The following is a 12,552-nucleotide window of genomic DNA, read 5'->3' on the forward strand; positions in this document are numbered from 1 at the left end:
TGGACTGCAAACATCCTTTGTACAAAAGATGTTCTCACTCTCTTCTCCAAAATCTCCGTGGACATTGTATCTGTTTCTGGGAAACAGTCACACTATTCATCTTATCTCCTGTCAGTTATACCTAGACTTTGGTCAGACTCATCTGAATATCGTTATCTCAAGGCTAAATAGCAAAGTTAACCCTCTTTAAACAAAAATGGACACAATACTAAGAGGAAGGAGAAATTAGCACACATACACACACCAAGAAAGAAAATGTGTGAAACTGCTTGGTAACTTGTTTCTGTAATTGGTTGCAAGTTAATCAACTTCATTTTTACCCCTACACACTCCGTGTTTCCTCTTTCCTCAGCCAGTATCTCAACTGCTCAGGGTCGACACCTGCTAGAGCGACCCAAGACTTCAGAGTCTAAAGGGTTGAAATCTTTTTCACCTCTGAGGTGTACTTTTCCTTTAAAACTTACCACTGGACATGGAAGTGTAAAAAAACATGTCCTAGAGGAAGCTCTGGGTTTGACATCCTTCATCACCTATTGTGTAGGAACAATACAAATGTTCCTTTGTTCCCAAGATGACAAGCACTAGCCAGGAGAGTTAACGTTTTTTGCCTACTGGTTTAGTGGTAAAATGATCAGATTGTTTCAATTTCTGTCTTCTCAGGACCACTGTTGTCTTCCCTAGTGGAAACAAACCTTCCTTGGAAACCCAGAGCTCCAAACAACAGAGATCAAAATCGAGGGACAGGAAGCAAAATGTCTGTGTGGGTGTGCGTGTAGCAGAGAGAGGAGCCGTTCCCTTTGCCTCTGCTGATTCCAGACGGTGTGTTCTGACCAACGGGAGAGCAGATGACCCATCTGAGTGCTCAGTGACTCAAAGCATCAGTTACATTTTGTAAGATAAAGAGTGTCGTATCCCACCTAGGGCCACGGTGCGCTGCACCTTCAGGAGACCATTCCACTGTCCTATCGCGGTGCAGTTTTGTGAGGGTGGATGAGATGTTCCATAAATTCAGGGACTGTGGTGCTGGCCAAGCGCCGTGAGAAACTTCCAGCTTGTGGCTCAGGATGTAGGGAGCAGGAAGGAGAGCTGTCCTCACCTTCACGATGAATTCAGAGCCAAATAAACTCCAAAGTCACAACTTTTTTGTAACTCACCAGAGAACTGTGGTCACAGAGCAGTTTGAATCTAAGGAGACTCTGAGAGAGGAGGAGAGCACCTCATTCAATTGCTAGAACATAATTAGATGAAATCAGTATTTCACAGATGTCCTAGGTAAACATCTCCAGATGGACACACACACACACACATTTAATTCCATGGGCCTCTCACTTATTATCTAGAATAAGGTTCAGATTAAGAGATGGTGTCCCTGGTTTGACCCCTGGGTGGGGAAGATCCCCTGGAGAAGGGAAAGGCTACCCACTCCAGTATTCTGGCCTGGAGAATTCCATGGATAGTCCATGGAGTCACAAAGAGTTGGATACAACTGAGTGACTTGCACTTTCAAGAGGTGGTGTGCTTGGTGGTAAATTTTACTGGGTTGAACTATTAAAAATTGATCACTGTTTTTGGCCCACAAAAGTTTCAATCTAATATAGCACCATATTCTAAGTCAATGGCTATTGGACATTACCAATTGGACAAAAGTTCCAATGCTGAATTAGACTAAAATTCTTATTTGATAAGAGAACAAAAAAGTATATGAAAACAGGTATTTATTATAGAACAATGTCTAAAAATTAATTAAAGGCTTAAACAACAACAAAAAACATAATTCTACACATTGTCATTGACTTTGTAGCATGAAAATACTTAGGCCGAAGAGGCAAGTTTGTTCTTGATGAATTAACATATAATAAATTCTCATGACATGATTCCAAAATATATGTATGAACTGACTTGACATGTTTATAAACATAAGGGCAATTTAAACACTGGTATTAGTTTTCATGAGTTCAATTTAAGGTCAGTAACTGGGGAGTTATATTAAAAAAAAAAAATCTGGGATAAAATATTCTTTAGGAAGCTACCACATACCTATGTACATTTGAAGACCAAGGGTTTAAAGTCCACTCTTGATGAACACCGTTAAGCAAAGGATGTATAACATCCATCACACGTCTGTTCCCAAAACAGCATGTTTCCAAAAGTATACATTTCTTTACAAATAAACATTATGACATTAATAACTATAGAGGAACCTACAGAGTTGAGTTCCAAAATATGCTCTCATCCCTGAGCCATAGCTTAAGGCCTCCACTTTAATCTTGGGGCTTTAAGAACATCTTCTTTGCTTTAATTGGTTTTATCTCTCCATTTTCATCTTCTTCGTAAATGGCACGGTCTCTTTTCTTGGCAAACTTTTTCCCAATTGTCCCCACCAAGGTCTCATATCTGTTAAGACGATAAAAGAGAATAAGTTTAGTTTCAGATAAAAAAGGAATAAAAACTTGTCAAGAATATCAAACCAAATACACAACAAAGAATAAGAAAAACCAAAACTATGATTAAAAGAAATAATCTGATTTAAAATTCATGAGTTTCTCTGTGAACAATTCTTTTTTGGTTTTGTATTATCCTAATAAATTAAGATGCATATTTTAAAATATGTATTAGAAGCAGCACTAGAAATTAGCCCTCAGCTGCCAGCCTGTGACAGGTATGAATCCACCCCAGGTCATGTTAGAAAAAGCAGGAAGTCCCCTTTCTGCTGGGATTACTCCCTTCAAAGGCAGGGCAGACCCATCACTGGGCGGGAGGAGTGTAAGCGTGAGTCAGTGAATGCTGGGCTCAGATTATAAACCTGGTCTAAGGTAACACTTACCTTCTAGCCATTTCTTCATCTGACACATCGAGCTCCACTGTTTGCTCTTCAACTTCTTCTGTTTTGTTCTTGGCGTTCATCTGAAGCATTAATTTCTGAACAAAACACAACGGTGGTGACTAGCAGAGCTGGAAAAAGCTTGTTAAAGGAACTAGTGTCAGACACATTTGAAGGCAGAGACACAGAATCTACAGGACTAGCCAAAACTTATAAGGGAGTCTCTGTAAAATTTAACCAACTTTATTCCACAATATGTTGATATAAGCCAGCTCTGAATTAAAAATAAGACAAAGCCTCAGCAGATTAGACTTCCTGTTAATGAGTTCAAACTGTATTTTAGATCAGAAATGTATTAGTTACTTCTGTCTGAAGCAGGCACATTGCTAACACACTGTAGTGAGTGGGGGAAAGAAGTAGCAAACTTCAGGCATCCTCTGAACTTCCCACTTTTGAGCCAAATGGGAGAAACACTGCAGTCTGGAGTAATTTTAAATGCAGCTTTGGTGGTAGCTGGGGAAGGAAAGCAGCGCAGTGCTGAAAGAGCCGGAAGGCTGGCGCGGGTGTAACGGTGGGGGGCCCTCCTCACCCCTAAACATGCGGGTGGATAACACACTGATGCCCACATGATGTCTGTATGCCACGGATCTTTCCTTGGCTTCTTTTTCTCACATTAATGTTTTCTTGACAGGTATCCACCAACAATATAAAACAATAAAGACAATATCCTCTTTACCAGAAAGGTGGGACCAGGAAAGGAAAGCAGAAATCACTGTCGACTAGCTTTTCCAGCGTTTAAAGGACTGAAGATGAAGCAGTCTCAGTACAAGCTCTGTGGGGGCACAGACTTTGGTTCCCTGCTGCACTTCCAGTGCCTCCAGAGGGCTGATGCACCACAGGTACACAGTAAGTATTTCACTGAATAAACCCCATGGCAGGCATCCCTAGAAACACACAGAGACTATGAAATGTGTCCTAAGTACATCCCGCTTGTAATAAAGTAAGTGTTCCCAAGTTGGTATCATTCTTTTTATAACCAGGTACACTGAACTTTTCTCACAATTTATGACAGCTCAGACCTGCACGCCAAAGAGTTCAGAACCTTTTCCCAGAGAGAATATATTCAGTGTTATAGAGTGCTGGTAATTAAAGTCACTTTCTAATAGCGTCCCACATCAAATCTGGAGGGTCAGATCAACACTATTCCCCACTGCATCACTTTGGAGTCCCTGCCCACCCAATACCCTGGTCTCTCGGCATCATTCGCTCATCATCTTTGTTATCTTTATCTTTTACCCCCCTTGCTCTCATTCTCTTCCTAAAGATTTCAGCAGGCCAGAACAGGAGATATATTAAAAACAAACACTTCTAGTGTTGATTTTGTGTAAAGTTGCTTTTACCACTTTAATTAGCACACCCACTCAAAAAAAGGAGACAAAGGAAATCAACCTGCAGTCTTTATAAATAAACACTGGTGTTTAGTTTGGCTAACTGTGGTTGCTCCAGGCGTCCTTAGAGAACCAGTTTTCAACCAGGGATGATTTTGCTCACCGAGGGGCCCCTGGCAACATCTACAATGTCTGGACACAGTTCAGGTTGTCACAACTGGAGTGTGTATGTGTGTGTCTAGTGGGTAGGGGGCAGAGGTCAGGGATATTGTTCAACATCCCACAGTGCACAGGAAAGCCCCCACCACAAAGGAAATTCTAGCCCCAGTGTCAACAGTCCCAGGGCTAAGAAACTGCAGCTTCATGAGATAGTTACTGAACGAAAGCTTTGTATCACAAACCTCCATTTGGTTGGCTAACTACTGATAGGAGAGCTTTCAATATCTGAGCCCGAGTTCCAATAATTATTTGTTAAATGGACAAGTCTGTGCTTCTCTACAAACCTGAGGCAGGAAGATCAAAATAAACAGCTCAGTTATAAGGTGAATACTTCCTTTGAAGACAAACTTTTTAAAGAATCGCTTAAAAATCTATTTACAAGCTTGGATTAAAAGCTGTCCATTAAAAAGTCAAATCATTCAATTTTTAAGTAACACTTTTTCCATTAGAAGAGATAGATTTATAGATGCCAGAAAATAATTTTTCATAATGGCATCAAATGAATAAAATCCTGACATTCCTGTAAAAGACCTGAGCTAAAATTCTAATACTTACAGTAGCACTGTCAGGGACTGTATACTGCTAAATTAAATCATCTACTCAATTCTAACATAAAACTAGACTGCAATGCCTGCAATTTTTAAAAATAGCTACGGCCATATTTCAAGACTTGTTATTTTCTATATAACGAGGAGAAATGGTATCTGTTGGGAAAAAACCTAAACCCAATCATTAGCAGAAAAAATTCAACTGGAAAAATTTTAAATTTGAAGCAATTATATTTAATACCTCAACCTCAGGATTAAATCCTCTGAATGACATTCTTCCATAGAGAAGATCTTCACACAACAAGAAACTCTGCTCTTCTATAATGAAACTCCTAAATGAGAAAATAAACCTGTATTAACAGCATGTCTACTTGTAGCAAAGCACAGCAAATAAAAGTCAAGATTTCAAATGAAAAATACATCTTATGGTTCTCAGTGGAATCAAGGAAAAATACACTAAGCTTTCTAACCTAAGGTTAGAGATAAAAACAGATTGCTTTGGTCAACAAGAGCATTGTGAGGCAAGAACAGAGGGCACCTGAATTTTCCAAACGTAAAGTGAAGTTTCCTTGATGTTTATGCCGCCCCCCAACCCCCAGTTTTTTATTAAATTTGCAGAAATCAGTGTCCTAGGTAGCTTTAAGTGAGTGTCTAAGTTGGAGCTCTCAGCTATAAATAACAACGACTAATGTTGGATGACTTAAGCAGAGAAGTAATTTACTCTAAGGATACAGGGTATCTTACAGACACTGGGAGAGCCGGATGAATGGGACTGGAAAATGAGCAGAAATAAGAGTGGCTAGGTGGCTGACCCCACACCAAAATCATCCAGGTAAAAGCGGCGCTACTGAGAGGGTTCAACACTGGACACCACAGAGGCATCCGGAAAAAAGGACGCAGGTGTGGATGTTTCAGTGTCCGAAGGGATTCTCCCATGAGTCACCAGTGAATAACCCCCATCCCAGGTGAGCACATCCGACTGCAGCACATGTTCTCCTGAACTGTTTGCTCAGTATTTCTCATAAACTTGAGATTCCCCTTCAACTGGCCAATCTTGTTTCTTGTCGAGTGCAGGTGATAAAACATCACGAACGTCTCAAGTAAATCACCTCCCTCAGGAAAGCACCATTCATATGCATTTAAGCATTCACTTAAGTCAAAAGATGGACCCAAATACCAGCAAAGGAGTCACGGAAGGACCAGTGACCCCTCAGAGGGTTTTCTCATGCATTTCTATTGACTCAATAACATTAGTATGAAAAGGTGGTTTGTTATCTGCAAGCATAGTTTCAATGATGAGGGACACTCATGGAGCTAGCAAATAAGGGAAATATTCTAAAATATAACTGAAAACATTCTGTATTTTAATTTTCCTGTTTTCATTAATCAGAATCCGTAACTTTTAGAGCTAAAACACATCCAAGAAATTATCAATTTCGTTGATTACTGCAGATGAGAAACTACTGCTCAGGAAAAAATAGACACCCCTGCCTAGGGCCACAAATAACGAGGACTGCAAAACAGGGCAAAAGCTCACCGCTGGGGAACAAGCCTCTGTGGGTCTGCTTCATCTCCGCATACCTACGAGTGAGGCACTAGATGTCCTTTCGTTCTTTTCAAGGATTACATGCGCAGTGAAAAGCTTTGAAAGGCTGAGCGACTATCTCCCTTCTCCTGCTGGAGCAACACACAGACTTGCTTTAAGGCTCAAAATAAGGATACTGCCTCCTCTGGGGCCACAGGCAAATCAGTTTGCAGTTCAGTATCAAAGACTCGGGGCCCCTAAGCTCAGGACTTCTCTGTTCTGCTGTTAACCTACTGCGGGTACCATGTCATCCTCCCTGGGATAAGAGGAAATGATGCCAAAGTGATGCTCAAGCTGCTTGCTGTGCTGTGAGTAATAAAGTCCTCTGTCTCTGACTCAGAACTCTCCTGCCTTCCACCAGTATCCCTGAAACTGTAGCAGGCTGGCTGGTCAGTTTGCAAGTAGGGTCAGTCTCAGACCTCACAGTTCTTGAAGTTCACCAGGCCACAATACATAAGCACAAGAAGCACAGCAGCCAAAAATACTTTTTAAACATCATCCTGTGGCCGGCGAGTCATTAAACTGGCTATACTCACATACTCTAAACCACAGCACATCCTTTGGAGAAAAACAACATGGCAACAACAGAGCACAATCTCTGATCTGGTAACTTCCACTTCTATACTAAGTATCAGGTTCCCTGGTAACAGACTCCCAGATAAGAGTTCTGCACAAAAGTTTCACTGGGGAGTGCTGGCTGGGAGACACCCCTCTATGGAAGTGAGGGCTACAAGACTGGGCTGAGGGAGAAGCTGATTTGCAGCGTGGCTACACCAAGACCTCAGCCCCTACAGGGAGCTCCAGAGTTAGGAAGCTCTGCAGGTGTTTCAAGCTGAGGCAAAGCAAGCAGGTCTTAATCCACCTACATAGCCTGGTCACTGGCTAGGGGAGGCATGCACACTGCACAGTCCTAATGGTCATCACTGAGTTTTACTCCAATATAGCTGAATGGCAACCTCTAGACTCCCAGAGCATATACACAATGAAATCTCCAGCTTCAGGGAGACTGGTAACCCTTTGGAATAATCCAGATAGTACTACCAAGTAAATGTTCACAAACACAAATGAGCAGAAAGAGTGGTTGAATTTCCTAATACTGAAATATAAGGAAGCACATATACTGCTAACACTTTGTGCTTTACGCCTAGCACTGTGGTCACTGCTTCACACGTACTGTCTCATTTACTTCTCACATTATCACACCCAATATACCAATGACAAGAGACAGGTTCAAAAGCTTGTCTAAGATCACAAGTAAACAAGTGGCAGAGGTGGGCATCAAACCCAGGTCTGCCTGTCTCCAGAGCCCATGCACTCAATTAGCCAATCCATCCCACTTTCTGGGGTGTTAAAGCACACACACTTCAGCGACATGTCATCCGGTCTACTTCTCACCTCCCATAGCCCCCACCATCAGTGCCTTGGGAAGCTGCTCTGAATGTAACACATGGAACGGCTTCTTTCCATAGGCTTACCTGGGCTGGCTGTGCCCTCAGATAAAGACGGCGACTCCTGCAACATGCTCCCTCCACACAGCCCATCTTCAGATTCAGCAGCCACTCCCCACCTTGACCCCCCCAGGCCTGGGGGAAACTATTTCTACTACACAAGCCACCAAGGTGCCGCACTGTCCACAGCTGCTTCCCTACCCCTGCCCACACTTTGGTGGTCTCTGTTATACGCGCCTCAAATTACCCAACTGGACAGCTTCTTCTCTTCCAGCTGATGTCCCAAACTGATCTTCATTTCTAAACATAAATATGACACTGAATGATGGCAAAAGGTTATTATTAATATTTACTGCTATGATCTGAAAGTTCGTGTCCCCCCATAAATTCATATATTGAAATCCTAACCCCCAAAGATGAGGGTATTAGGAGGTGAGGCCTTGGGAAGGTGCTTAAGTCATGAGTGTGGGACCCTCATGGATGGGATCAGGGCCTTAGGAAAGACCCCACAGAGATCCTCAGCCACTTCTACCAGGTGAGGATACAGCAAGAAGGTGCTGGCTCTGAGCCAGGAAGAGGGCCACCATCAAAACACGGTCAGGCTGATATCCTGATCTTGGACTTCCAGCTTCCAGAGCTGTGAGAAATACATTTATGCGGTTTATAAGCTACGCAGTCTGTGGTATTTTGTTATAGAACTTGAACAGACTATGTCACATACCTCCCTAGGAAAGGAGTCTAAAGGTCATTTTCCTGGGACTAATATGCTATGTTGGGGGTGGGGGGAAAAGAATACTGAAAACAAGATACAAATGGTCTTGCTTTTCATTAAAAATAAGTAAAAAAAAAAAATCTGGAATACTCCTGAGCAAGTTTAGCCAAGGCATAAAATTAAATTATATCTCCTTACTGGTAACAGTCCCTTTCCTACCAATCCCTGCTCCCAAATCTGTACCACCTACAGCATCATCTTCTCCTTCCTCACTGACATCTTGCCTTATCTGAGAAGCAAGAGAAAAGCAAGTTGAGAAGTAAGCAGAAAAAACAAAGTACTTTCCTTCTGTCCCTCCTGGTGGGATGTACTTTCTATCTTTAGAGAAGGATGTTTAACCTCCCAAGAAAGTCTAGAGAAGATTAGCCAAGTAAACAATGGACAACAACTGCGTTCGAAAGAAAAAAACAAATTAAAAGGTATGGAAAGGGAAAACGTAAGTGTGTCTGAAGACAATAAGCAGCATCTTTAGTCATTTGATAAAACGTAAGTAAAACTACCATACCACAGAGGCTATCAAGGTAAGAAAAGAATCAAGGAGAAATGATAAACAGCTTTCAGATCCACTTAGAAAAGTTAACTGATGATGTGAATCATCACTCCTTCATCAAAAATTTATCATGCATCAACCAAGCTTAGCAGTGGAAGAGGAATGATCTAGTGTGTTATCCTGTTTCAGCAGTAACTATCTGGTGACCCTAAGCAATTGACCCTTCCTTCAGCTTCAGTTTCCTCAACCATAAAATGGGTGGAATGATGGTAGCCAGCTCTCAAGTTTGCTGTGAGGATTAAATAATTAAGAGACATAAAGTGCTTTGCCCAGGTCCTAGTATATAGATTAAAGACTCAATACATGTTAGCTAAATGACTGGTATTAATAGTAAAAATTAAAAAGAAAATAAACAAAACACTCTTGACTTTACAAAGCTCAATCTATGGAGAACTCTGTTACTGAAACAAAACTGGAGACTTGAAGTACACATATAATCTTCAGAACTTAATACAGTAGAGAGCACATTGCAGATTTTCTTAAAAGATCCCCAGTTATCTCCAGAGACATATGGCTTAGATTCCTTTATTCTAAATAAGGAATGTAAAAAAAAGAACAATGTTGTAAATGATGGCAAGCATCAATAAAAACATACAAATGCAAGTAGAACTCTTACAGACTTAATGATTAAAAAAAAATATTTGCAGGGCTAACTCAAGAAACTGAATAGATATCAGTTCATGGGTTTTATGTCACTGGAATGATGAATCACATTTACAGAGATGTGAACTTCCAATGTATCATAAAAAACCTACTCTTTCTCTTTCAGCTCAGGCAAATCCAAGTACCAGTGCTCTTCACTAATGATTTTCTTTTCTTCCTCTTCTAGTTGTTTCTTGGTCTCCGAGTCCAGTCCCCTTTGCATGAACTGTCAAAACATAACAAAATCAGAGTCAGCAACTATTTCCCCCAATAACCTCATTTCTCTGGGAATCCCATCTTAAGGGTGGGGGTGGGGTGACCAAACATATTAGCTGACCAAGACAAGAGGACTTCCAGTACACTAGAAAATAAACAAGTCAGTACTAAATCCTCAATCCTCTCATTCTTGCTGTATATTTAGCCCTGGCTGAACAGCTACACTAGATAAGGAGACCTAACGCAGCTGCTCCCTTGCTTCTCATAGGATGCCCCACTTTATCTGTATACCCTGTGTCTCCTGCTCTTCTGCCAGAAGGCTTTTTGTCGGCAATGGCCAAACTTGCTAGAGAAGCTGGGTAATTGTTTCTCTCTCCTTTGCTTCAAGTGTCCAGTTTCATGTTCCCCAACCGCCCAAGCAGGGTTAGATAACTTTTTAAAGTTAACTTCTTCCTTCACAATTACAGAGTCAGATTGTTGGTCTGAGCCCTAAGCAGCCAGCATACCTTCATTTGACTTATTCCAAGACTAAAACAAAGGCTAAAATCTTCCCAATGCCTGCTTTGCCAATATACTTCTCTGAAATTTTCATGATTACAAACCATAAGCAAAGAACCCCCTTTGTTTACTGAAGATCCAAATTTTGCTAATACATATCAAAGAAATGATTAATTACACTACTACTCACCCTCTACCCTCACTTGCCCTATCCATCCCAGGTTATACTCCAGCTCAACTCCACTCACGTCTTGCATATGCCATTTACTCTCCAATGTTTCAAAACATTATTTATGCCCTGCTTCCCTTCACTGCAAATTCCATTATTCTGTAAACAAGACATTTAGCAGTTTGCATCGAGATGGTGTTCAGTGACAAGCAGTACAGAGCTGTACTGATAATTAAGAGCAGGGGCTTCAGAGCCAGACTGCCTGAGTTTAAGCCCTGTCTACACTTATTTATAAACTGTGTAACTTTGGGCAAGTTACTTACTTCTTGTTTCAGGTGCCTTAGCCGTAAGAGAGGGGTAATAATCGTACCCACCTCAATCGGTTATTATGTGGTTTTCCCGCCTTATAATATGCAATTTACTCAGTGTCTAGCACATAGAGCTAGAAATGTTCGCTAATTCCATTACTTAAGTTTTAAGGCTTACATGTTTCTCCTGTATTAATTCCTGTATTCATTTTATCTACCCGTGTCCGCACACCTCATATGAAAATCAGTGTTTGAAGTTGGTGACATAACTTCACTTTCACCTCAATTGTTAAAATTCTCTCTGTTCCCACCACCACTGAAAGCCCTCACCCAGATCATCAGTCCTCGCTGGTCGTTATAACTGCAGTTTTGTCGGGTCTTTCTGTCAGCAATGTATTCTCCACAGGACAGTGTGAAAGTAACGGTGAAAACTTAAGCACAGCTCCTGATACTCGCCCCGGTGCTCAATCGCTTCCCAATCGCTCACAAAATAAAGAAAAAAAATTCATAATCTGGCCTAAAACTCCTTCCTTGCATGCTGTGATTATTGGCTCCTTTTCCAGGCCCATTTCTTGCTACTTGCCTTCCAGACAGACTGAATGACCTTTAGTTCTCTGAAATTACGGATTTGGGGTGGGGGTTTGCCTCACCAACTTCTGAACTCGCTTCTCCCCCAGTCTGTGCCGCTCTGTCCCCCACCCTCCCACCTACCCTTCAGTGTCTACTTGATGCCACTTCCCGCAGAAGCCCAAGTAAGTTCCAGGAGCTTTCGGCGCTTCTAGCACCACTGCACTGAGTACACTATATTTTAAGTGCCTGCTTACGCGTCTGTCTCTCCTATCCGACCGCCGGTTTTAAGAGAGAATCCGCCGAAATTTATAATCCAGTTCCCGGTGCCTAAAGCAGAGCAGGCGCTGCTCCAGTGAATGAATGAACCCGAGAGCTGTATGTCCTCCGGGGCTTCTCTAATGCCCTGTACGCCCGCCGCCTCGGCTCCAGCCAGGTCGGAAAGACTGGGTATCCCCACCGCCCGACCCGCCTCCCTCGCGTCCCCGCACCTTCATGCGCAGCAAATTCTTGGACAACTTAGTTTTGCGCTCGGCCGCCATACTGACTCGCACCGGGCGCCGCGGTCTGCAACTGGACCCACCGCGCATGCGCGATTCTGCGTGTCCGTCGGCGCCCTCATACGTAGCGTGCGTCGTCCCGCCACGTCGGCTCCGCCCCTGTTTTTCGCGCGTCGACTTGGCCCGCGCTTTTTGCTCGTCGTTTCAGAGAGCATTTGCCTCAGGAGGTGCTCTCTTCGTGAGGAAGCCTTTGGTAAACACGGCTGTCAGCAGGAGTGAGAGCGACTTGACGCCGAGAGAGAGGGAGAACCCAAAGCGGCC

At 42.4% G+C, this 12,552-nt stretch overlaps 1 protein-coding gene across 2 annotated transcripts; it reads right to left on the bottom strand.

Annotated features, from left to right (window-relative positions):
• On the bottom strand, positions 1,699-12,328 carry MPHOSPH6 (M-phase phosphoprotein 6). Of its 2 annotated transcripts, none has more exons than XM_018061769.1 (5): positions 12,223-12,328; positions 10,087-10,199; positions 5,218-5,308; positions 2,825-2,919; positions 1,699-2,394 (listed from the first exon to the last, which is right to left on the bottom strand). In XM_018061769.1, exons 1-5 carry the CDS (start codon positions 12,319-12,321, stop codon positions 2,262-2,264), a joined length of 531 nt encoding a protein of 176 aa, XP_017917258.1. In that variant the 5' UTR covers positions 12,322-12,328; the 3' UTR covers positions 1,699-2,261. The 2 variants fall into 2 exon arrangements, with proteins under 2 accessions (XP_017917258.1, XP_017917259.1); XM_018061770.1 differs by lacking the exon at positions 12,223-12,328 and adding an exon at positions 11,495-12,170 and having other exon boundaries at positions 2,105-2,394.

Source organism: Capra hircus, chromosome 18 (assembly GCF_001704415.2).
Source record: "Capra hircus breed San Clemente chromosome 18, ASM170441v1, whole genome shotgun sequence".
In the NCBI taxonomy this organism is placed as follows: Eukaryota; Metazoa; Chordata; class Mammalia; order Artiodactyla; family Bovidae; genus Capra; species Capra hircus.